We start from the raw sequence: 26358 nt of genomic DNA, 5'->3' as shown, positions 1-26358 counted from the left end.
GAGATCTGTAATCACAATTTTGCTGAAATCCCATCCTCTGTCCATCATTTCCTGGAAGGAACAGATGCTCCAACTCTTGGGTTGTGAACTACTAGGGAGAAGAATTCATGAGTCTTAAATCTGATTAACATCTGAGATTGTTTCATGTTCTGACTGCAGGAAATTCTCTGTGTTTGTGTCCAGCTGCTGTGGTCTGCCCTTATGTAAGGGTACTATATTTATTTTTATTTATATATTTTTTTTTCCTGGGAAGAGACCTACCAACATCAGCACTTGGAAACCAAAGATTTAAATCTTTTATTTAAAAGACCTTGACCTTAACCTTGAGATTTAAATGATGTTCTGGATAATCCACAACACAAAAAGGAAATGGAGAAAGATTCAACAAACTATGTTTCTCCTCCTTTTGCTCATAAAAATTCCTGAAGGATTTTTTTTTCTCATTTACTGGAGAACACTACAATCTAATTGTCTAATGCCACAATAACAGCGGCTGAAACTGTACTCAGAGGTGGCCCTGGTAGTGATGACTATGGAGTATTTCTTTTCTGAATTTTGGCTAATTTTGTATTGAACAGAGATTTGGGTATAAACTGGTTGTTTAAGATTTTCAGTCAACAAGACAAAAACCTAAAAATCTGTAGAATAATACAATCTTTAACAGCTAAAGAAAAAACAAACAAACAAACAGACAAACAACAACAAAAAAAAAAAACTGTTCCTCATTAGGTTGTGGAATTGACCCAGAATATGAGCTATAAGAATTTGTTTGGCTTTTGGGATTCAAATCTGATTCATCTTCTTCTATCTCCCTGAGTCTCCACAAGGCTTTTAAGCTCTGTTTTGACTAATCACACCTCTAGAGTGCAATTCAGCCCACATACCTTGCCCTTTAACATACTGCTTCTTACCATTGACTAAATACAGAACCTCAGGGACCAACTTAGAATAGAGATACAATTTCAAAATAGCTAAATTTAGTACAAGTATCATACCATATGTGACCATTATTTAGCAGCATCTTTTAGCATGTCTGATTATAACTGTTGCCGTAGGACGCTGTATATTTTACTGGAGTATACGGTAAAATAACTTAGACTAGGAAATTATTATTCCCTGACTTTTTGCCTGTGCTGGAGTTTAACAAGATTCTCCTTGTAGTACAAGATGTTCCTTATGTCATTTATGTAAGTATTGTGATGCTTTCACAAAGAAGTTGTGAGCATTTGATGCCATCCCCACTGTTTATCTGTCCGTTAATTATCTATGTGTCAGGCAACAGGTATTTCAAGCAAGCATATCCTGGTCGCAGTGCTCCCTGGTCTGCCCACATCTGCTGAACTCTTCATTTTACCTTATCAAGATGCCCCAGCAGAAAATAAAAGAAAAACAGAAGACCTAGAACAGGTATTGTGTACGTTTCTTGGAGAAGTATATATTTACATATGTGTTTATGTATGGGGGTTTCCAAAACTGGTTAGAAAAAATAATTATGGTACAATTGCATTGGATTTACAGGGGTCTAAACAATGACTGTATTATGTGCTATATCCTTTTATTTATTTATTTATTTTTCCCAGCAGTGGAAACAAGATTTGATGGTATATTTAGGAGGGGAGAGTGGAGACTCCCATTTGGTACACGTCAGTAATGTTAAATTGGCATAAATTTGCATGATGTCACATTCTCTTACTTACAAGAGAACAGAAATTCTGTTCTACCTCATGGAAGTAACAAAAAAAGCAGAAAGGATTTAGGGGATTATTCCTGCCTACATGTACTAGAGTAGCTTCATAAGGCCAAGTTTATGAGGTTGTTAAGAATCTGAGCAAACACTGGAGGACAAGGCTAGGTGGTAGACCTGAGAAGGCCAGAATTTCATTGACTTAAGACACAGGGATGGGGTTAGATTATCCTGCCTGCTGCCTTCATAATGCTGGAAATGGAATTCCGTCACTCTTGTATGTTCTCTCAGTATGAGACTGAATGAAGGTTATGGTGAACAGGAAACTATAACTACCTGAGAACCCAAAAGATTCTGCCCATGCATGGGCCTACCATGATTACGACTAAACACTGTTAAAAACTGTGCTGGACAGAAATCCTGACATAGCTCTCACGTTATCTCAGGTTCTAGAGATAAAGATAATTAGCCCTGAGTGTATCTCTGCCTCCCCACACAGCATGTCAGTGACCCAAGCAGATGTACCCCATGTGGGCGTAAGCTATGTGAGCATTGGGGTAGAGGGTGTCATCAGCTCACATATCTTAGCCTCAGTGTTATGGTAAAATCCTCAGAATTATTGGATGCCTGCTAATCCACTGGATGGCAGAAGGGATTTAGCGTTTCTCTTTGTATTTGCCCCTGAAATTGTAAACGAGTAATGTCTTCTCATCAGTGTGTGTCTCAACACTATCTTCCCTTTCTTGTATTCTTATTTTCTAATATTTTTTTTCCTCTGCCTGATCTGTAATTGCCTGTTGCAGTTTCCTCTTGAAGTGTTCTAAAGCCTTGTTAACAAACTCAGCCGGGGGCTTCAAATCACTAAGTCACTCATATTCTTAAGCTTTCACTTGCTCAGCATCCCTAGCCATCGTACTTTTTCTTTTCTTTTTTTTTTTTTCCTTTTGACAAATGACTTTCCTCTGCAATTTTCCTCCACCCATATAATAAACAAAAAAGATGGAGATTTACTGCTCTGCCAAACCTTTCCTTCCCTTTCTCCTTTATCCCCTTTCTCTCTTACTCCATCTCAAATTGGCAAGGAAGCCAGTCCATAAACTATCAAATTTACATCTGACTCAGCTCCCCGCTGGCATTCAGCAACTTATTGTATTCTGCCAGTTACCCCTGTTCTATTTACCACTCCCTTTCTTCTCCTTGTAAAAATGGAGTCTCTGTGGCTGTGAAGAAAGGGAGCCCTGACAGCACTCTCATGACCCTTTTAATGGACAAAAAGAAATGTCATTTTCAGTGGGACTCCAGCAACTCGTCTGCATCCTGCAGGGTTGAAACAGTAACTTTTGCAAAGAAAGAAATTATTTGCCATTTGCAGCCAGCTGCTTCTTACAGAGAAGTATCTTCCCTGCTCCCATCAGGATGATCAGAACATATTTCTTATTAGTCTGTGGATTCCACATTCCCCTTCAGAGTTATTAGAGGAGAAAATGGCATTGTTTTCAGTAGGGACTGCCTGAGGAAGGCCCCAAAAAGTGTTTCTCTCCTCAGCACTGAAGAGTATTCTAATACTATTCCTGTTTTTCCATCTGTTTGACCTGTAATCCTTTACCATCCCTTTCTCAAAGTGTTTCCAGAGCACATTCAATGGGATGAGTACTGGGAGTAGATGTTTTTGTTGATGACAGCTTAAGTTGCTTCTTAGGTACTTTATGAGGCGTAGTTTTCTTTTCTGGTTGGAAAAGAAATCTGTTTTGTGTTCACAAGCACGCATGAAACCATTCAAATGAAAGTATGAGAGATTGTGTGTTTGCAGGTGCAGACCCAAAGGAGCTATTTTCCTGCATAACTTTTCTAATTTGGAAGGGAAACTTCAAATTGTACAGGAACAAAATTGAAATAGTTTACATAAACACTGCAAGGGGGAAAAAACAATAAATCTCAAGTAAGCACTTAATTGTATAGGTTCATTTTTTCATGGTGTCGTATCACATGTGGAAGCTGATCTACAAACCTAAGACTCATGGTGAGCCTGTGCAGAGACATCATGCCAAACTGCTTCTGCTTCTGGAAAACTCGCTGTCAGAATAAATCAAATGGAAATGAGATTCAGAAATTAACGTCTCTATACTGCAAAAGCTCTTGTTGCCATGCTTGAGAGATGGAAAAATGTAATTCTCTCTCAAAATCAAAAGTTGGTAAAACAGAGCAAAACACCACAAAATGGAACCATGCACACCGTAGGCCTGAATTTGCCAGGACAATGAAGTGTACTATAACCTCCTCCTTCTCTTTTCATCCTATTAGAACCACCTAATGTTATTATGTATTACTGTGCTCATATGTTGTAGACGTGGTGATACAGCTGTGCAACCACCATATTCACATGCCAAGTACCAGAACAGAGACAAGGGACACGCTATGGTCCTGATACTCAGCTCTTCCAATCTGGGACTGAAAGGGGGGAGCCATGTAAATCATGTGGGTTATGGAAAGATTATGGACTTTTGTCACCTAGGTCAGGCAAGGCCGAGGGAAGCAGATGGAGAGGGATGAAAGGAAAAGAAGTGGTAGCAGAAGAGGAGCTTCAAACTACATCTCCCCACAAGGAACTCCTGAAGTTGCTGCAGGCTGTGTCTCTCATAGTTTTTTTTGGTCATTTGCTTAACCAAGCAGTATTTAATCCCCAGAGCTATACTGTAAATCTAACACATAATTAATGACCATGGGGGTTTTACTTTCTTGATGTTTCCTATGGATGCAGATTAAGCTGTTCTGTTTGTGTCTGGTACGTAGTTATTTGTCTTTTTAAGCACACCATTGTGTCTATCTGGCCAGATTCTAGGCAGCCTCTAGGTACTCAGTTCCTGTTGATTTCAAAGGCAGCTAGATGTCCACTGCCCCTTGAGAATTTAGGTCTCAGTTGCCATTTATCAAAGTTGACTAAACACAGTAAGTCATAAACTGCTGGGTACGTAAATCATGGGACTGTCAAAGTGCATGAGTTGGGCTATGGACTGCACTACACTACGCAGTTCCATGCACTTTTCCATAAGAACAGTGCATTTGTGTCTTGTGGTCTTGTTGAGACTAGGTGCCTAGATGGTGGATGTCATTTTCTCTTTAAGTTGATGTACCACTCTCATTCGAGTGCCCCAAATTATTTTTTCTGTCTAAGCACAGTACAAATTGGCTTCATATTTCTTTACAGATTACATTTACAAATGTGAACTCTGCATTCCTGATATTTCCCATGGGAGAATGAAGTCCCCTTAAATCAGTCTAACTGCTCTTGACAGATGGAAAAAAAAAAAAAAAAAAAAAAAAAAAAAAGCTGTGTATGAAACCAGGGACATTTTCTCAATGTGCAGCATGGGACAATTCCATCTGACACATAAATACAGAGTTTGTGAGGACCTCAGATTACTTTGTCCACTCCACTTTCTGTAGTCATTGTAAACTTATTCTTCACAGCTTCTTAAAAATTAAAAGGCATTTTCAACCCGTGGAATCCCCAAGCATTTTGCGTATGAAAAAATACAATAAAATAAAATAATCTTGTATTCATGACCAGAATGCTGTAAATTTGTCTATTAAAAAAAAAAAAAAGTCTAACAGTGTTTTCCCTGCTTTATTTCACATCACATAAGGACAGACAACCAACCTGCTTAAAAAAGTAGAAATAATTTGCAGTTGTAAAATGCTGCTGCTTCATTTATGTGTTGTCACTGCCAACACCTTTAAAATATCCCAAATCTTGCATAATCAGTCACTGAAAATAACCTTTAGCCACTTGGTCTGTAATGCAACTGTTACACCATCTTTATGGACAGGCTTGGTGAATGTGATGATTACCGAACTCATATCTGCTTGTTACAAAAGCCTTGAATTCTTCCTCTTCAGTGAAAGGCAAACCTCTTATTAATAGCATTTCAAGTATTTTTTTTGAGTAATTTTAGCACTAATATGATATAAAATGAATGCACGGTAGGAAGATATTCTACTTAAAATTCAGAAGGCAGTGATACAAATGCACAGATACAATCACTCATTTATTTTTTTCAGTGTACAATTTTACTCCATATGAGAATTCTGAATAGTTATCTTTGTAATTATGCATTTCACAAATTTTATTCTCTCCACATTGTTTGTTAGTGGAGGCTTTTTGTCAAATACAGGAAATGTGTTGCCTGTTAAGTCAAATGAGTTGTAAACGGGAAATACATGACAACTCTAAAGAGATGTTTTTATATATTTTCATGTGTCTCCCTTTAGTTCTCCATTTGCATTCTTTTACCTTTCCTATTCAAAATAGCTGTAAAAGCAGAATGCAAAAGAGATGCAAGAGTAACTAGTTAATGACATCTGAGATCATTAATCTTTTCTCTGAAAAGAGCTATCAGCAATGTAGCAAGCATGATGGAGTCTTTGGCAAATGGCAACACCAGCTGGTGGGTAGCCAACTGTCATCAACAGATTGCAGCTGTGGCCACTATCCGTATCCAGCCAAAGAGATGGGAAATGACATGTATGACTGAATGTCAAATGGGCAGTGATGAACTGAGGAGACAAAATATCTCTGGCATTAACATTAGAGATACCAGCGGTAAGGAAGTCTGTATGTGTGTATGTCTTAGGATTTGTTCCTTAAAGCAGATTTAGTTATGTCTTTGCTTCATTGTAGCTGCTGTAGCTTCTGTATTTATTCTGGTTTTTCAACCACTCTCCTAAGCTTTAGTTGCTTAAGTGTTTTAAGATATTTCCTTTCATTACTTTTCTTACTTCTGATGTATTTCAGATATGCTCATCAACAAAAATATTTTAGCAAGGTCATGATAACGAACACCTTTAAATCCTACAGAAAATGATGCAAATAAGTCCAAGAAATTAAATTCCATTACAAAGAATGGCAAATCAACTAGTGTTTACTACAAGATTTTTTTAAAAAACATCTGTAGCTTTGTATGCAGACCAAGTCTTTCATTGGGTGCTTGAGGAGTGTTGGGCCAGTAAGAAGTAAAGGCGGCTGGGAAAAGAATGGAATAATATCTACTACAGGGTCTTGGTCCAAAAGCTTTTTTCCCTAGCTAATTTTCTTGATCAGCTGCTTGTGTGCCTTAGAAGAGGCTATCTATATATTTTGTCTTAATGTCATCGAATTAGTTTCTGCCATGTCACTATCAGTCCTCCCATTTTTGCTCAGTGTACAGAACAGCTCTTGATTTGCAACCCTCCTTCTCCTTTGTCCACCTAAAGTGTATCTTTGCTATTATGTTTAGGGTTTCTCTGGGTTCATATCTGCTGATCAGTTATCATTCCAGAGTAACCACAGGAATGTCCTTCTCCTTGTTCTCTCTCAGTATCTCTCAATACTAATTGCAGCTTGAATTTTGCATCTTTCAAGGGATCTCATGAAATTTCTGCTGGATCTGTGTAAATCAGTGATACTGGTGTTTTCTGTGCTAAGGCAAGTGAGGTGCAGGGGCTTCAATGTGAAGTAAACAAGGTCTTGTAGTGAGTGGCACAGTTTAACATAATCCACATTTGCCCTGACTCCACATACGCTTTTGTATTACCAGTCCAAGTTGCGTGCTACCAATCAATGTTCATGATTCTTTCCTTAGTTGTTTATTGATGTACCCAATGAATTGAGTAGAACTGTAGCACTCATTAGTTGAGATCCTTACACATTATCTTTAAAATGATCTAGATTCTTAACTAGTACATACTGGCACAGTTGAATCACATTCAATTAGTCTAAACCAATTTACACCAGAGATTTCAAAATTCAATAAAAGTATGGGAAAAATACTCTTCTGAGTGATAATTCTGTTTCTTGGTGCACACAGCTCTTTCATGGTCCTAATTCTGACAAAATGCTAAAAGAAGCTAAATTAATTTTTGTTTTGTTCCATTTTTAAATTGGAATCTCTTTTCTTTTCCTTCTCAAATTGTCTGTTATTATTATTCATTATGTGTCCTTTGATGAAAAATGATACATGAAGAATGGTTTCTATTACTGAATTATTTTTGCACATCATGCTTAATTTTGCAAATGAAGCAGATGAAGTCAATGAGGCTCAGTTAAGGACCAAAACTAATTCTGAAAGCTAATTATTTTCACAAGGGAGACTCTTCAAGACTATAAATTAGCAGGTTGCTATCCTAAGACATTATGTCTTCAGCTGAGTTATGTCTTCAGGAGTGAGAGAGGAACAGGGACATTCCTGAGGCCAACCTGTTCTCCAGCTGAGGGTTCAGCTGTTCAATTAAAGTCGTGTATTCATGAAATAAATAGGCATTTTGATGTTTTCTCATCTGTTTTTTAAACACAAGAGCTTCTATGGTACCACTTTAAATACAGACATAAAGGGAGGCATAAGACCTAAACTGTGTCCTGTTGAAACTGTTTCATTACCTCAGTGACTGAGATCAACATTTGTATGAAGATTTATTTCAAAAACATTTTGTTAACATTGAACACAAATCATAGAGTCCACTAACTTGTGATCCACTGAGCTAGAAACAGACTTAATAGAATAAGAAAGGCAGAAATGTTACTTCTCCAACTTTCTGAGTGCATATCTACAATTCACAGATCCTTTTGAGACTGTGTGATAAATATAAGCAGGACCAACTTACTCTGGAGAGTTGCGTCCAATTCCAATGTGAAATTGGCCCTTGAACTGTGTGTAACTTGCTTATTGACCTCAAATAATGAAGTTTATAGGTCTTTGTATATGGTTTGTATTTCAGATTAGCTTTAGGTGTACAGAACTTTTTTCCCCTCTTTCTATACTGCTAATATGTCTGTTCCAAAGAGAACCTGTTTTTCCATAGAGAAGGAAAGGAAAATATTGTAGCAAGCAAGCAAACATTTTAAAAACATGTCTGAATGCATCTGTTCTTCCCTCAGAAGTATATGTCAGGAGTCTCTAGAGCTGCGTGCAGAAAGCAGATGTCTGATTCTCACTTAGACTCATAGAATATCCCAAGTTGGAAGGGACCCATAAGGATCATTGAGTCCAACTCCTGGGACCACTCAGGTCTACCCAAAAAATATTGGGCTGTTACTCATTTTTAGATTTGTTCAAGTTCATAAAGACCCATGCAAAAAGTTGCACCCAAAAAGCCAGAGAGAGCAGGTAATTAATAGGGCCAAGTAAATAAGCTCTGTACTCTGAACAGCGTGAACAGTTGCTGTCTGTTATGACTGTTTGTGTATAGTCTTGGAACAGTGGTGGCTACTTCAGACTTCTGCTGAAATATTGATGATTTCAGGCAGAAATATATATATATATTTTCTGACTTACATTTGTACAGGATGTAGTACTATGAGGTCCTCATTCACAACAATATGCAACACAACAGTGAACTCCAGTTGTGTGTTTTTCTGTTCCTTTCTTCATTTTAACTTACTACTACACTCTTAGTACCTCTCCCCTTCCTATGAAGCCCTTTCATCAGATTGCCAACCAAGAATATTGGTTGAGATTTCCCTCATGCTCAGCTTGAGGCAGCCACAGCACCTCTCAGCTGCAATGTCCCTACGGGTGCTGTTGTTTTGTCCTCTTCTCTCTGCACTGCAGGAGTCCTCATGCAGGGTAAGTGAGATCTCAATGTTTTTCCCATTAGTGGTGCAAAACAAAGTCTCTGGCCCCATCTCATGATGGCCCCAAATCATGCTGATTTTCTTGAGGTTCTCCTATTCTTCCATTTCTTGTCCAAATCTTTGATGAAACCTCCAGTAGGTAACAGCACTTTCAAGTTGTGTTCTCAGTTATACATCACATGTTAAGACCTTCTTTGTATAGAGGGAATTACATACGGTTTTTACCTCCAGTTTCCCTGGCCATTTTGTGCAGCCCTCACACTGTGTTGAAGAGGAATGACACAACAAGGTGGTTGGCTCTTCAGTTCACTGTCTTGTGGTTGCTTTTTTTCATAGGCTCAGCTGCCCCAGCAGTATCAGGATGTCACAGCACAAAGGATGAAGATAATTTCTGCAGGTCTACCAGGAAGAGTTTTTAGGTCATGACTGGGACTGCAAATGACCAGGATGATATTTCTCCCCGTTTCCATGAGCCATTAATGTACCTGTTTTACAGAATATCCTTCTGCATCTGTTGCTCCAGTTTTAGACATGAAGCGCTCTTTATAGTTGTCACTCTTGGTTATTAATATGCTCAAATTCTTAAAGAGGGATATAATTTGCTTCCAAGGCTTTCTTCATGTACTGCACAGCTTTGTGTCACCATCCCTGCTGCTCTGAGCACACCAGATGGCTCTTTGTAAGCAGGTGGTATTTTTTCTTGCTATTGGAAGAAATATATTTACTGTTCATTCTGGCACCCGTGAAAAAAAATGTAAACTTTAAAGAGATATATTAGAAATATAAATAAAATGCCTGTAAGAGTTATTGCCAAATTGTTATTGGACCAAAGGCACCTAGTCAAGTGATCAGCAGCCAAAAATGAAGTGTACAAGCCAAGAGTATTGAAAGAACCATTAAGAATGTTAAAAAAAATAGAAGAGGCAGATAAATCTCATACTGTGATGAATGATAGCCAAGGAACATCTAATCATATCAGGGTAGCATTTTCTGAAATAACTCAACCAGACAAAAATGCAGAACATGAAAAAGATGGTTTAAAAATTATTGGGATGTTCTTTTTTTCTGACAATTTTTCATTAATCTTCAAGAAGAAATATGGATTTATTTAAAACAAATTAAATTAAGCGTTGAACAGTACTATACCTACTGATCTTGGTATGGTTGTAAAAGCACAACTTTCTCTAAGTTGCATATGATTTGTGGAATGGTGTTCGTTGTGGTTTTTTTTTTTTTTTTTTTTTGTTATTTTCCAACCACCACTCCCTAATAAGCCAACATTCAAAATAGTGGATATGTTCCATTGGAAAATTGCTTAGTGCTGCAAGAAAAGATGAAATAGATGAAACACCTAGAGAATGAACATACAGAAGAAACACAGCAAACTATCAACAGCATGTCTACAGGCTTCTATTCTTTGATTAATCTATCTGGATTTTTGCTTTTGATAGCAAGATGCATGAAACTTCTTGACTACAATTGAAGTGATACGGAGAAAGTGATGTATGTGCGTAATATGAAAAACTGACTCAGAAAAAATAATGTTTAGTAACAAATTGGACTGAAGCTTGACTCTTACTGTACAGATTTCACAGGGTCTTATCTCAACAAATGTTCATCTTTTCTGTTTCATGCTTTAAGGACGAATATCCTGCTTTCATTTTCTGATAGAGCTCTATTGTTGTCCTCACAGTTATGGAAGAACAATTGAGAGATATAAATGTTCTGTGGGAGTTCTCTCCCATGAAAGAGAGAACATAAGAACATATTCTCTCTGTGCAACCCAGAAGAACAGATACAACATGCATTTTGTGTAAGACAAACACACTCTGTATTCAGTCAACAGCATAGACACTTTCAGAGTTTCAAGCTGTTTCTGGTATGTACTTAAGGATCAGGGAGCAGCTGGCTTGAAACTCAGAGTTGGATAAATTAAATTTGTTTCTAAGACTTGAAATCCAATGTGAGCTGGGGTAAGGTAAGGACTTAAACCATTCATTTTGATTTAGGTGTATCAAATGTTGTGAACATGCTCTAAGATCATAAAGCTGACCAGTCAATGAATAAATTGTTTGTTTTGAGCAAATGAGTATTAACAATTTAAATGCTTGTCTTTATTTGGGTAGCAAATGGAATTCACTGATTTACTATTGCAGGATTGTCCTGCAGGCACTCATACTAGTGCAATGTTCCTTTGAGGCTCAATCCCTTTTTGCTGTTGGGCTGTTCCTAAAGCAGTATTGTGGGACAATTTATTGGTATCAGTCATTGCTAGCCATCCACATACCACTCTGGATATAAAACCGGGAGACATGTTCACCTGCCACTAAACCCCTTTATATAAGGTACAGAATTTGTACTCTGAAAGACTGATAACTCTGCAAAATCTTTGCTTTGTATACAGCTGCGTTCCCTACCCACCTACTGTCAATCTATACTGATGATAAAGAAAAAAATATATTTTTTATTTTCTTCTTGTTTCCAGATTTCAGAAACTCTGGTCCAGAAACTGAAGCAAAACTTTGTCCATTTTGATTTGAAGCCAGGGGTTCGAATTCTTGTGCATGCTGCCCATTTAACAGCAGGTCAGTATCCTTTTTCTTTGTACACCTTTTATGTTGATCTGTAGCACAACTCAGTGTATGGGCAGATATTAAAATGTCAACTATGCCTCACCTTATTTTGTCATGCCAAAAAAAAAGAAAAAAAGTATAGTGGCATTTTTGGTTTTAGGTAATACTTCTGTTTATTTATGTCAAGAACTTGCTGTTGTGTTGGAAATACAGTATAACTAGAAGTAGAAGTATGTGTTTTTCTGCTGTTTTGTGAAATATTTAACAGCTAAGAAGCACCATGATGTATTCAGCCTGGATCACAGACTGCAAAGGTTACCAGCTAGCTTTGGACGCTTTCTGTTATTTTAGAGTCAGTGAACATTCGTATCAACTAAGCATAGTTCAGAAGTTGTTCAGCAGTCAGAAAGACTAGAATCAATTTGCATATGCACACACATAAGATCAGGCAGTTTGCTCTTTAACTAATCCTATCTCAAAATGAACCATCTTCGAAGTCCTTATGTTTAATTATATGTGTCTCTGTGTTTTCTGTGTGCTAAACCCTCATTTCACAGCACAGGCCCTTTTTAACTATTGCAGGAGATGAAACATACTAATCCGTGCTCAGGATTTTTAGGAATTGCTTTTCCCTGGGATGTGCTGGGGAAAACTCATAATTCTGATCGGCTCTTGTCAGCTTCTCTGCTAATAGGCAAATAAAAAGCCTCAGTTCACTCTTACCAGTGAAATGCTCTACAAAACCCTTTGCATGGTGTGAACAGATCTGCCCAAACTGGTGTCAGCTCATGTGCTGCCCTGTCAATAAAAGGTAAAAAGAGACTGTTAAGAAAGTGTAGTGTGATTGCATTTAAATCCTTCTAAAAGAAAGCCTTGATGTTTGCAATACTTCATGCTTCCTAAGTAGAACTTGCTAATACCTGCTCTACAAATATTGCTGTGTGTTTAGCTTTCCATTATCTGTGGAACAGATGATCAGATGCCTACTTTCAGACAAGTTAAAAACAAAAGCATATAAAAGCTGATTAATGTCTAATTAGAAAAAAAAAAAAAAAAAAAAGCATGGGCAGTCAGTATAAGTTTGACCTTCTTTCTTTTGTAGATTGTAAAAAAATATCAAAAGACATATGACAGAAGAATTGCACGTCTTTATGTTTAAGATTTTATTTTGTATGTAATTCATATAATAATTGCTGCCAATGAAGTGATCTTTGGCCTTAGTTTTCAACAATGACCATATGATTATGACCAGTGATAACATACGCATTTTTAGAAAACTCTCAGTGCCAATCTCCAAATTTTAGGGAAGCTATCTGAAAGCATCTTAATATGAACATCCAACTTGGAGTTACCTGAAATTGATCACTGCTTTTGTAATTTGTTTCTGTGCACTTACTCTGCCTATGCACAAGGCTGTTTTGCATTTTGATCAATGTGCATTAAAGTCAAGATCAACCCCCAAATGAACATCTGATTCCTCTGTCCCTGGAGATCCTATAGGTCTTTTCTAATACATTATGGAAAGAATTGCCTCAGAAATATGTGGGAAAAGTTCATCTTTAGCTCTAGCTACTGAGGGGACATTCTAGATTTCATGCAGTGGAAACATGACGTTCTTGTCTCTAGACTCATATTTAATACAGGGTGAACCTGAATACAAGTTTTGTACTATATATAGGAGCTTTCTGCAACATCTTGGGGGAGGAATTTGGTACATCTCTGCAATAGGGGAAGTAGAGAGTCTGCAGCAGATCCATCGATGCACAGAGTTGGCTAAAAGCTGGGTAGGTTAAATCCCAAATCCCAAAGTAAGCAGAGGTATATTTACATTTTTCCTGGGCTGCTAAACCTTTGTTTTCTGCCCTGTGTGAACCAAAAGGCAGGGTCTTTCATTATGGCATACTGCCATGCTAAATAATAGTATGGCCTGCAGGTACACACTGGCCTGTTTCTAGCTCACTCAGACTGAAGCAGAGGGTTCTCAGCTGAGACACCCTTTGTAAATACAGCATCTTTGTGCTCACTGAAACTGTATATTTTTGTTTGTATCTATGCATACACTAGGAATGAGTACTCTGTCCATAATAGAAGGAAATACTCATTTACCCTGCAAGGTAGGCTTTGTTGTGCTTCTCTTCTATGCTTCTGTTGAGACGTGAGTAATTGCTGTAACCAGCTTCACGGTGTCCTATAGCAACATTACAGGATTGTGTCTCTTACAGAAATATGATTCAGTAAGAATGCAAAATAATCACAGACTGCCAAACTAGATATTTAAATAGTCCAAAGAGCAGCTGCTGTGGGGTCTTTGAGGAAATATGGCTCCTTACCAAGCTGCTGATGTCACGATTTAATTCCTTGTCTAAATAAAAACCTCAATTTCATGACATCAAAACTTGAGGACAGTTTAGAATTTGACAAAATGCCAAAAGAGGGATTTACTTTGCTGATGAAAACTATTGTTTGAGTTGTCAAGGAAGAAGAAAAAAATATGTATTTGAAACTCAAGCTCTTAAAAATAATAAAATAAAGCAAGGAAACCTGCAACCCATGTGGTCCAGAGATGCAGTTCTGGTTTGTGGTACCACTTTTTCACTGTGACTTTGTGTTGGACTCCTGACAGCTATTAGCTAAGGTTGACCTAACCACTCATCTCATCAAGTGTATGTGTAAGTGCACATGTACATAAATGTATGCACACATGTATGTAAGTACATCCCCATGCCTCAGTGCACACATGTTACTTCTTGTTTGTGTGCTTGGTCATGCACAGTAGATATTTCTGCAGCAGAGAAGCTGCAGAAAACAAAAGTGCAGGTATCTAAATTAACTTGGTGTGAATATTCAAGCAGAACCTGCAGAAATGAGCCTCTGTGCATGTTGTATGTAGACATATGCATTCCCTGGAGCACAGAATGATGGGCATTAGATTCAGCACATTTCACACCTCTGTCTTCTTTGTTCAGGCCACACTGGAGAAAGGATTAATTTATGGCAACTCTGGACAACAGATTGCAATACATTCATGTTCATTCCTCCTTCTCAACAAATAAAATAAAATAAAATAAAATAAAATAAAATAAAATAAAATAAAATAAAATAAAATAAAATAAAATAAAATAAAATAAAATAATAAAATAATAAAATAAAATAAAATAAAATAAAATAAAATAAAATAAAATAAAATAAAATAAAATAAAATAAAATAAAATAAAATAAACAATGTCCCCAACCCAGCAAACAACAACCTCCAAAGTAAAATATGCCAGCATTCCTCACAAAGCAGTTAAATAGCTGTTTATTACCAGACCCTGAGTGCAGCATTAGAACAAGAACATTGAGTGATACTGATCCTGAATCGGTCAGAGAGCCACTTTGTCATCCCACAGAACTGCAGAGACCCACAAAGTACAGACACAAAGGACACGGTGGAGACGTGTGAGGAATTCGTAGTAATAGATCATTTCACCCCAGTGCCTCAGCTTCCTGAGCCTAGCCTGCTTGATGAAAGTTGTTTTTTTTTTTCCACTTCTCATTGTAAATTTCAGCTTTATCAGGCTGAGTGTGACTGCTGAAAGCGTGCATGTGTGTGATATGTGAGCCTGAATAAGTATTTGCTTGTGAGTGCATAATTTTTATTTGCTGTCTATGTTTTCGAACGGGTCTGCTCAGTGTGTGTGGATTGGGGCAAGAGAGAGAGGATGCATGTGGCAATGGTTCAAGTTAACATCCACTGCCTTGCAGAGAAGTCATTACCCTCATCTTCCATGTGTAACACAGATATAGGCCGTCAGTGAGGATGTACCTGCTGTGTGCATTAGCTCTACTCTGTGGCACATCTACAGGTGCATGTCTGTCTACAATCTGTTTTATTAGTGTCTGCGTGAGCAGCGGAGCCTTCTGGGTCTCTGTCTCCCTCTGTGGATGCTAGATGTCTTCCTGTTTTTGTGTGTATATATAAGTGATGGAAGCTGTCTTTTGGATGGAAGATGTAGAAACTACATCTACTTAATGTAGTTTATTTTGTATTTCTGGGAAAGCCACACTTCTGGCTGTTTTCTGTGGCTTTATTTTGAAAGAGGCTATGAAAAGACACTGCACAAAACTTTGAGAAGCACAGGGAGTTTTTGTATGGTTAGGCTTATTTTATTTTATTTTTATTATATTATATTATTTATATTATTTTATTATTTTTATTTTTTTCTTCAACTTGTGCACTTGCAAGGAAGACTCTTGGGGAAGAGAACAGGGCATAAAGGGAAAAAAAAAAAAAAAAAAAAAAAGTGTTCAGAAGAGATGAAAGGGAGAGAGGAAAGAAAGAAAAATGTCAAAGGTGTGAGAAGAGCTTGCCACGATAAGGCATGGGTGCTGAGGCAGTGTTTGTGAACAGTACTGGACTTCTGTTAGGGACAGAAGAGGACTAAAAGGACTTAGAAGACAGCAATATGTTTGGTGGGAATCATTGCTTAAGAATAAATTCGGTAGCCAGTTGTTCATTATTCACCATGTATTGGGAGCTACCTAGACTGCCTCCAAGAAAAATAAAAAGTCAACATGACAAGTCAGCCCATGGTTAGCTCCAGGATGCTTCAGGACGTCTGGTTTTGATACTCAAGTGACCTTGTTTGCAACTACCTTAGGTAATTGTCTGCAGCATGTTTCAGATGTTCTTCTAATAGGCCTCTGAGGAGAGTCCTCTAAAAAAGCTATAGGGCCTTCTGGGGTTAGGTAGAGCACTACAGGTGGTCTGAACCCAGGTTTCTCCACAGCTTTTTTAGAAACGGAGAGGGGCCCTGGAGACAAGTGGATAGATGAGACCAGTTACAAGGAGAATAAACTAAATTTTTGGAAAGAATAATTTTTGCTCCAGGCTGGAGGTGGCTGTAACCTTCCTCCCCTGTCTTGCAGCTCCCCTGGTGGACCCGACTCCCAGTCACAGTGGTTCAGCTATGCTGATGCTCCTCTCTGTCGTTTTTGTGGGACTAGCTGTGTTTGTAATCTACAAATTCAAAAGGTATGACCTTCCCTGGGCCATTTCCTTCTCCCCACTGCCACCTTTCACTGAGGCATCTGGGTTTTGTTTGCTGGGTTTTCTTTTCACAGTGTTTTTATTCTTGGTTTTCAAAAACTGATGGCACATCATCTGCCAGAGTACCCCACAATGATGGTTTCTGTTAATGTTTTAGGAAGATTCCCGGCCTTAATATATATGCACAGATGCAGAATGAAAAAGATCAAGAGATGATCAGTCCAGTCAGTCAGAGGGAAAGCATACCTAATGTCCCTCAAAGTGAGCTGATGAGCCCTGAGCAACTAGTAGATGAGAAGTTGGATGTCCAGCCCATAGGTAAATAACTTGCAGCATCCTGCAGCTGGTCAGACTCTGACTTATAATTGGCTAACCCTTTTCTCAGCCTTCCCCCTTCCCATCTTCCTGCACACTCCTCCTGCCATCCTCTTCTGCTGCAGTGTTAGTTTTGCTAGAGGAAACCTTGCTAACTCTCCCCTCCCCCTCACTGCCCTGTGGTGAAAGGGAGAAAAACAACTTTAGGCTTTTCCCTTCTCCTAGTTGCTCTATGTAGATCCTCTTCCCTTCTCAAAAATCCTGCATTATAAGGCAATTTGATTTATTTTGCTGGGGCTGATGTAGTTGCGGGGCTACACCCCACACCTGAGTCCTGTCCAGAACTTCAGCCTCCCTCACCTGGAACATGCTGGTGAGCAGGTGATTTGGTAAGTCAAATCTTAAAGTTAACTATTTGTTGATGTTTTCACTGCTGTGGCCTTCATGCTGTGCCAGACCTCATTGCCAGTAGCAATGCTAGCCTGACTGCTTCTCAGAGAAACAGAGTAAAACCTGGGATGTCAGCATTGGACAGCTGGGTTTGCCCTCAGGCTGATTCTCCCACAGGACTCTGTGGTTGAAAACTTAGCAAAGCAGGCTTTTGTAGGACCTAAAGTGAGCAAAGTTGAGGCGAGCATACTGGGACCAGTCACACATTTGCTCATGCTTATATGATGTTACCCTGGCTACAGTAAAAGTGTTGGGATGGAGAAGAGAGGTTTCAGCCTAGGGACGTGTTCGTTTAAAGCCAACACTACTTGGGCATTACTCAGGAATTGCACAGACATTGTTCGGCTATATTTGTGAGGTGACAGCTCTTCAGGCCGAGACCACAGGAACTTGCAGGAACTTGTCCTGCATGTAAGGACATGGACAGTTTTTAGAGGAATTAAAATGTATAGCTGTTTTGACTCAGACAGAAGTGAGGCATAGTCATAACTGAGATCCCTTATTTGCACAATTTCATTAACCAAATGTTAGTTCTCACCTGAGGATGTCCCTAAATTGTACAGGAGTTTGCTAAAGCATATTTGTTGTAGGTACCATGGAGAGGAAGCAAGGGGAAGGGTAATTAAAAGAGGGAATTGTGCTAAGATTGTGGCCTGTGAAACATCCTAGAAGGAAAAAGAGGAAAGTCTCTTGATGTCAAACTAATGTCTAAATTGGAAGCTCCACTGCAATCAATAGTAATCTCTTGTCACCCATTAACCTTGGTTAGACTTAACCTTAGAAGATCTGGTAGCTATTAAAAGCTTTTAGCAGCTATTCATCAGCAGACTTGGACATCCCTGCTTAGCAGTACACAGGATGGAGTGAGGGGACCAACCTTCCCATGTGGTGTTCCCCATACAGAGCAACCCCAGGCCACAGTCCAGAACCCAAGGAAAGGAAATGCAACCAAGGTAGTCTGGACAGAGGACTTCCAAAAGGCTTGTGGATCACCAAGAGGTTTCAAGCCAAGACCCGGAGCGGTGGGTCCTAAATTTTAACAATTCTTTTCTGTTTCTTTTTTTCCCTTTTCCTTTTTACCCCAGAAGTCTCCAAGGCAAAACTGATGTAAGTTGCTAAGAGAGAAACACCCAATTTCAGGCCAAGACTCTGTTAACAGAGTTAGATGGGCTTTGATCTTCCTCTTTCTAAAGGAATGTAATGACCATGGTTGATGCCACTCCAGGGGCAGGCAAACATATTTTCACAGGTCACTCAGTCTGAAGTGGCAACAGTCAGCCACCTACTAGATCTACTGAACATAGCTCAAAAGTGCTCTTGCTGGTGTTGGGAACTAATTGTTTGAAGCCTTTAGGAACAGAGCAGTCAAAAAACAATTGTAGGGGTAGGTTTCCATTTGGTGCAACTATAGCATTTCTGGCTTTCTACAATATCCAGCATTTTGTAGATTTCTCAGCTGTACCCTGTGCTGCTTGACACTGTATTGAACCAGAAATTGGCCTTTTATACATCCTTGATTTTCACCTGTAAATGCACCAGTGAGCACAAAAGGTGAATGTGTGGGATAGATAAACTCAATTCTCTATCAAAAGGAATCAGTACAACAAACTTCCTAAGAGTGTTTTCCATCCTGGCAGCAAGATGAATGAGGAAACTAAAGCAGAGCTCATTGACAAAATGGAAAGGTCTGGACCTAGGTGTGAACAGAATAGAAAGTGCAAAGGCTCTTTGCTGTCCTATGTAACCACCTCATCTGTTTCTGGAAATCAGCAATTTATTTTTTAATGAGTTTACTTTCTTTTGGGAAAACAAAGCAAGTCTGTAATTGGGTGTTTCTCTTTTGTATGCTTGTTCAGAAGCCAGTTTTGTTTTTATTTTGGTTTTTTTTTTTTTTTTTTCAACCCCATTGACTAACATCCAGGGACTAACATCTCTTCCTTGGATAAATCTAAATGAATGTCCCTGGATCATTTAATTTTCTTTCCAAGCCCTGGCAGCAAAAAACACAGTTCCTATCTTCTGGATATGGAAGTTTAGGCTCTTCTTTTGCAAAGGCAAAACTTAAGGTTATTTATAGAATCTCCAGCACTTTATAATTGCAAATGAGTTACACATTTCCTCTGAGGACCTCAACCCCTCCTTCCCTCCACCCTTCTGCTCTGGCCTCTCCCTCTTCTGTTCAACATGGGTGAATCATCTTCATTCATTAGTAAAAGAACAGGACATCACCTTCAGTGTTTTGAATGACAAGAAAACATTTCTGGGAAGAAGGTGTCAGTCTGGAACAGCTGAATCCCAAAGGCCAGCAAAGTGATACCTTTAAACGTCTTTGTCTAAACACGCTTTTTGTTTACTGACCCTTATTTTGTTCTTTGTTTGCTACAGGAAGTATTTCCACAGCTGCTGAGCCTCAGAGCACAAAAGAAATCCCTACCTATGTAAATGGTTGAATTGAGGACACCGGTATATATATATCTATATTGAAAAAAAGAGGAGAGCTCATTGCATTTGGACTTTTTAATTCTTCAGATGACAAAGGGTTTTTAGCTTTAAGCCTGTGCATGTGGACATTATACTGACACCATAGCAGAACTGCATTGTACAGGTGTAAAATTTTAGTGGGGGGTGGGGGGAGAGGAACTGATATCACTATTTACCCCTGCAGCCCTTCCCTTCACCCCTTCACTCTCTCTTTTTTTCTGATCTGTCTCTAATTTGTAGAAAATTCATAATGATATAGGCCAAGAATATGCATGGGGGTCTCTTCTTTAGGGAGATGGGTGAGCTGGGATGTGGGGGAGAAGGGCTGGGGAGGTGGGAGGGAGCATTTAGGGTTCTTGGCTTTAGATTTAACCTGCTCTTTTAGCACTTTGGGCTGCTGGAAGGCTAGCTGCCCCAGTAGACTTTCATAGGTCACACACAAAAAATCACACTGGAGTTAAAGACACTGAAAATCTTGGGTCAGTCTGGTTTATGTCTTCATATGGACTCTGCCCTTCATTCCTCTAGCTGCAGCTGCTGCTCACACCCCATAGCTGTGTGGAGGCTGGGTGTGAGCATGGACGATCCCACCTGCAAAGCCAGGCTCTTTACTAAATGGCTTTTTAGCCTATTCACACCAAGGCACCCCTTTGATAGTACTGCTCAGAAGTAGCCTTCTGCCCCCTAACCTTGGACTGAACAGAATAACAGACATTAGAGACAAGGAGATCTGTCCAAACTGTGCTTTTAGGAGCTTATTGCCACTGTACTTTTAGGAGGTTATTGCCATCATGAACTTACACCATACTTTGCACCAGCCTTACACCTCGAATTTGGGCTAAGAGAAAGCCTAATAACACCCTCAGCTGCTTTTAGTGTTGACCTATGGAGTTGTCTGGGGAAGTCCCAGGAGATCTCTGCCTTTTGGAAGTCACCCCAAAGCCTGACATTATTTTTGAAAGACACCTTGTCATTATAACAGGGAGCAGGGAACAGCCTGTGTGCAGTTTCTCATGGCCTTCTTGGCAAACCCTCTTGGTTGCAGATCTGCAGACTACTGCCATTCTGGGTGGAGGGGATGAGAGTAAAGTAGGATCTGGCTTGAGATTGTTCCCATGTATTTTGAGCCCCAGCACCACAGGACTGCTCTTGTACAAGATTTTGAGTTCTTACCAATACCATAAGGTTGCATCTTACACTGCAGCTAGAAATGTAACAGCAGGACATGTGCATATAGACTATGCAAAGGAACAGGGGGAAAGCAGGCTTAGCACACCTCAATCAGGTCTTTCCAGGACACTGTGTATCTGGCTGAAGCCTAAACCGTGTCCATCACACCTATTGATTTCCAATGCAACTCAGGTAAACTTAGCACCAGGATTTTGTTTTGAAGTGCAAAGGGAGAAAGACAGTAACCAATATACATTTACTTAAATATGTTAGGTGAAAGCAAATACCAGCTGTTTCACAATCAATGCAGCACACTTAGGGGGCACCCTGATTCCTGAAGTGAGTGAGTTTTGTTCAATAAATGCTGCACATGGCAACCTGCATCAAAAACAGAACAAAGCAGCATTACTGGCATAGTCTGGAGTCCTGGGGCTGGAAGAGGATGGTTCTGAAAATTTCTCTGTCACATATTGGGCATAAGACCCAACCAAATTGTTTGATGGCAAAGGAAAAAATAAAAAGGTGATACCAAATATGAGAGCATTAGATCTATAGTAGTCAAAGGATAATCACAGTATGGATCCTCTGCCTTTTTCTGTAGTTTCTCTGCAGACAGGTAGAAACACAACAGTTTGTATGGCTTTGCTATTGTTTGCAACTACAGCTTTAAGAATGATGGAAAACTTTTGGCAGAAACTGTATAATACTCCCCACTGAGATCCAACATTAGCCAACTTATTTTTATAGTAAGTCAATCAAAAAGTTTTCTTATAGTGTTGGAACTATTTCTAATTTTAAAATTACTTTTTTTGATGTACTTTTTCATCTTCTTTTTCCCTTTCGTTAAATACAATGTAGCCTACTGTATAATTGCTATTGTTTATTGCTTTTACAGTCATATTTATTAAACAGATTATGTCTCTAAATGAAGGCCTGTGTTTTTGTTGTTCATTTTAATACTCTGTCCTGGACTGGGATAACTGATGACTTTAAAACAGGAGGAAGAGAATATCTTTAAAAATAAAGGGTTGTTCAATAATATGGGAAGCACAGGAGTGAGAGATGGTGATAACAGAGTGCTTCTGAAATGTTGCTGTTCTTAGAAGCAAGGTACCAAGATGAAGTTAACTTTCTTAGTCCTTGGGCAAAGTGCTTCATAAGTGAAGGTAGGTACTGTTATCTCCATTTTACAGGTGGGGAAACTGAGGGATGCAGATCTGAAATGCTCTTTTTCTGGTTTCCAAACTGGCAATGGCAGAGCTCTGAGCAGCTCCCTTGAGTTCCAGCTCCATTCTCTGCCCAGTTATCCAATCCTATGCACGCTCACTGCCAAAGGTCCCTTTAAAATATCCTTTTGCCAACATTGATGAAGGAACGTTTTAGGTTTTGCAATTACTAATTAATCAGGTTTTATACATGAAAGCAATGAAGCATAGAAAGTTTCAGTCAGCTTGCCAGGTAACAGTAGATACATGCTGTTGAAAAAAGGAAAGAAAATGTAGCTGCTCTGCTTTTCAAGTTAGAATGCAAGCACCAGACCATTCTGCTTCTTATAGCTATCTCCTGGTTCATTTCTCTACCCCGTTTTGTACCTGTGCCATATGAATTTACATACGCACATAGTCAAAGATCTGTGCTTCAGAATCCCCAACAACCAAAGCTGTGATATTACATGTTAAGTACAGAAATGTTGAGTTTGGTTATTGTAGGAGTGTGGAGTTTTCACAGCTTGGGAAAATCCTAGTATAATTATTCTTAGTAGCCTAAAATGTTAAAGCAGACACTGTAGCCTTTCTTCACCTTTCATTCAGGCTTGATGAACAGCCGGCACAGTGATGGCCATTGAGCAGGTGACTGAGAAGTATGTGTAGATGTAATCTGCTTTTATAGTTTAAGTACCCACCTGAATTAGCAGGCATCTGCTCTGGCCATAAACACTAAGTCTGGTGTTGGCAAGCATCTCTAAATCATTTTCAGATGATTCTCTTCAGTCTGTGTGTGTCCTGAGGCAAAGACTGATTGTTATTTGTGGCTGTTGTTTTCTGGTTTGTGTGACAACACAGCAATGTTCTGATAATGACTGAACACAGGTAGTAAACAAAGACTATATCAAATACTTAAAATATCCAATGTGGATATTGGATATTAATTGTCTCTTGGGATATGATTGTACCTTAAAAAGTTTATTATCCTTTTCCAGAAAACAAAAACAAAAACATCTAGTTAAAATATGGTTCAAAACTCAAAATATTTTCCTAGTCTGATGTAGATTCTCTACCATCATCTTAGCTGCCCGACCACAGACATATGGATGGGACAGATGTACTGGATTCAGAGCAATTCATACTTCTCCATCTAACATGACATCTAGGCTAAAATGGTGGATTGCCTTTCCTGGAAATCAGTAGGTGTTAGTCACCAAATATTTTTGAGGATCTGGTCCTCAAACAATTGCTTTCTGTTAATATACGACTATGTTAAATTGTTTTAACTTTTACTGGAAAGCAAGACTATTAAATTACTTGCTTACGCAAATAAAGCAGGAATTTCCAGTGACTCTAAATGAACACATTTATGGTCCTGTCAGCTTCTGCTCAAATTTTCTGACAATTGCATTTAGTCTGGTACCTAGAGCTGATAACAAAGGATTAGTATTTTATCTGTGTGCTGTCATCTCTCATCGAATGCATGGAAAATTTCCTTGCATATCCCTTGCACATTTCCATTTCCTAGCACATTATATCTCTAGGTATGTTCAGTGTTTTGAACACTACCCCTGGGTGCAGAGCTACCGTGTTCATGGCGTTAAAAAATAAAACTTTATTTTGCTTCAGTTAATGAAATTCAGTCCTTGCATTCCTCCATGAAACAGAATAGTAAAGTGTGTGAATAAATAATGCTTGAGCTAGAACAGATCCATTTAGATTAGAGTGTTGGTATGATCCTGGCCATAATACCCAAAAGAAAACACTGAAGTCAAATTGTTTTCTGATTGATAAGATCAAAGTGCTATCATGTACCAAGTCATCAACCTAAGAAATATGTTTCATCTGCAGTTTTAACTTTAGCTTTTTCTTTTCCCTGATTTCCTACTGGGGAATATGGTTATGTATTTCCATTCACTGCTGAGAGCTGGACCTAGAGGAAATCTTTGTTACTATGCATTTCTCAATGTGAGAATTTCAAGATATCTTCCTTGTTATTTGCACTGTGGTGCAGCCTACAGGCACCCCAGTGCTAGATGCTGTATGCACACAGGCAGTAGAGGTGATGCAGTAATTGAATAAAGCGAAGAAATCATGCAAAAGAGTTTTCTCACTACTTCTATATTGCATCTTGAGTCTTACATTGTAATCCTGAGTTGTTTTGATAAGTGGATCTTAACCAGAATTTCTCTACATTAAAAATCTCAGCACTCTGTATGAGATCTCCGAATGAGATGGGACAGCCCAACATCTAAATAGCCCGACTCAACGTAGGAATAATACTTCAAGTCCTAGGAGCTGCAGAGACACGGTCCAGATAGTCTGCCAGGGCAATAGCTCCCTGCTTTTCTGTCTGTCAAAAGGCTTGCTTGCTGCTGGGGTAAGTTAGAGTGATTTGAAGGCTGTGCTAATTTATGATCTGTTTTCTTTAGGAATGTTATGAGCTTTTGTTAGCAGAGAGAGCAGCGTGACTAAAATACATCTAAGTCAAACATCTAACTATGATTTAAGTGCATAGAGAGTAAGTCATTGCTATGGTCTATATAATGGCCTTCCACCAAGCTGTAATAGCACAGCCATATGTATCAGAGAAGGAGCAAGACAGTTGTTGGTTTTCCCTAGCTTCTCCGAGGCTGTAGCAAAACCAGCCATTGAGGGCATAAATACTGCAAAGAGGAGCCAGGGTATCTCTTACATTGTGCTTCATCCCTATGAAGAAAGGCTGAGAGACCTGGGTCTGCTCAGCCTGGAGAAAAGACCGAAGGTATCTCATCAATGTGTATAAATACCTGAGGTGTGGGAGACAGGGGTTTGGCCAACCTCTTTTCAGTGGTTTGTGGGGACAGGACAAAAGGTAATGGCCACAAGATAGAGCACAGGAAGTTCCGCACTGACATGCCAAAGAACGTCTTCACAGTGAGAGTGACAGAGCACTGGAACAGGCTGCCAAGGGAGGTTGTGGAATCCCCTTCTCTGGAGATATTCAAGGCCCACCTGGATGCCTACCTGGTCAGTCTGCTCTAAGGAACCTGCTTTGGCAGGGAAGTTGGACCTGATGATCTTTCGAGGTCCCTTCCAACCCCTTCAATTCTGTGATTCTGTGATTCATGTTTGAATTAATTTTATAGAAGCAATCCAACCAGAATCATTAGTCCAACGTGCAAGGTTCTGTACCCACCCAGCTGCAGAGAGAGGAAGCTACAATCCCAAAGTTTTGTCAGTTTTATAATCTTTAACAGAGAAGCCCTGAGAGACATAGGTGGAAGAGAAGAAATGTAGTGCAAATCTGGTGAGAAGAGTGTCACATTTGCCTGCCTTTGGTACAGCATAGATCCCAGAGAAAAGCCTCACTTTTGGTAACAAAACCAATTTCCAGACTTCCTATATGACGCTGTTTGTGGTGGTGGTTCTACAACTGCAGCTACCCTGGCAAATAATTGCTCCCCAACCAGATTGTGTGGGTCACTCGTTCCATGCACCATGTCATTCCTTATCATGCCCCCCAGAGGCAGCTGGAGGGTAGAGCTCTGAAACGCAAATTGGACTGACAGCTGTCTCGGCTCTTGCTGCAAAAGATGAATAATACATACAGCACATTTAAATGTAGTGTAACAAAGTGCTTCGAGGGAGAAACCCTTCGGTTGTGAACCCTTCCTGCATTGGAGGAACATCCTTATTCTGCCACTGGAGAGAAACACTGAACTGAGGGGCTGAACTCATATAGCCATACCAGTACGGCCTAGGTTGCAGCATTTTTATGTCTCTGCAGGTGTGGTGCACACAGGACTGCAGGTCCCCTCTCAGGCACAGGTATCCTCAGAGTCCTGCTCTTGGCATTTAGGCTG

The 26358-nt window shown here is 39.3% G+C and overlaps 1 protein-coding gene across 6 annotated transcripts in view; it reads left to right on the top strand.

The window, feature by feature from the left end:
- SORCS1 (sortilin related VPS10 domain containing receptor 1) overlaps positions 1 to 22234 on the top strand; it is a 287728-nt gene extending 265494 nt beyond the window's left edge. For 2 of the 6 annotated variants that reach the window (XM_084525013.1, XM_084525018.1), the window contains 6 exons: positions 1276 to 1407; positions 11776 to 11875; positions 16772 to 16877; positions 17050 to 17210; positions 18561 to 18679; positions 20043 to 22234. In XM_084525013.1, coding sequence (XP_084381139.1) covers positions 1276 to 1407; positions 11776 to 11875; positions 16772 to 16877; positions 17050 to 17210; positions 18561 to 18679; positions 20043 to 20099 — 675 coding nt within the window. In that variant the 3' untranslated portion in view covers positions 20100 to 22234. Of the gene's footprint in view, positions 1 to 1275; positions 1408 to 9626; positions 10443 to 11775; positions 11876 to 16771; positions 16878 to 17049; positions 17211 to 18560; positions 18680 to 20042 lie in introns of those variants that run through there. The other 4 variants (XM_084525015.1, XM_084525014.1, XM_084525016.1 and 1 more) reach the window with 4 other exon arrangements.
- Positions 22235 to 26358: the final 4124 nt, after the last annotated feature.

This window comes from Aythya ferina, assembly GCF_964211825.1.
Source record: "Aythya ferina genome assembly, chromosome: 7".
NCBI lineage: Eukaryota > Metazoa > Chordata > Aves > Anseriformes > Anatidae > Aythya > Aythya ferina.
This window is presented reverse-complemented; position numbering and strand designations above follow the sequence as displayed.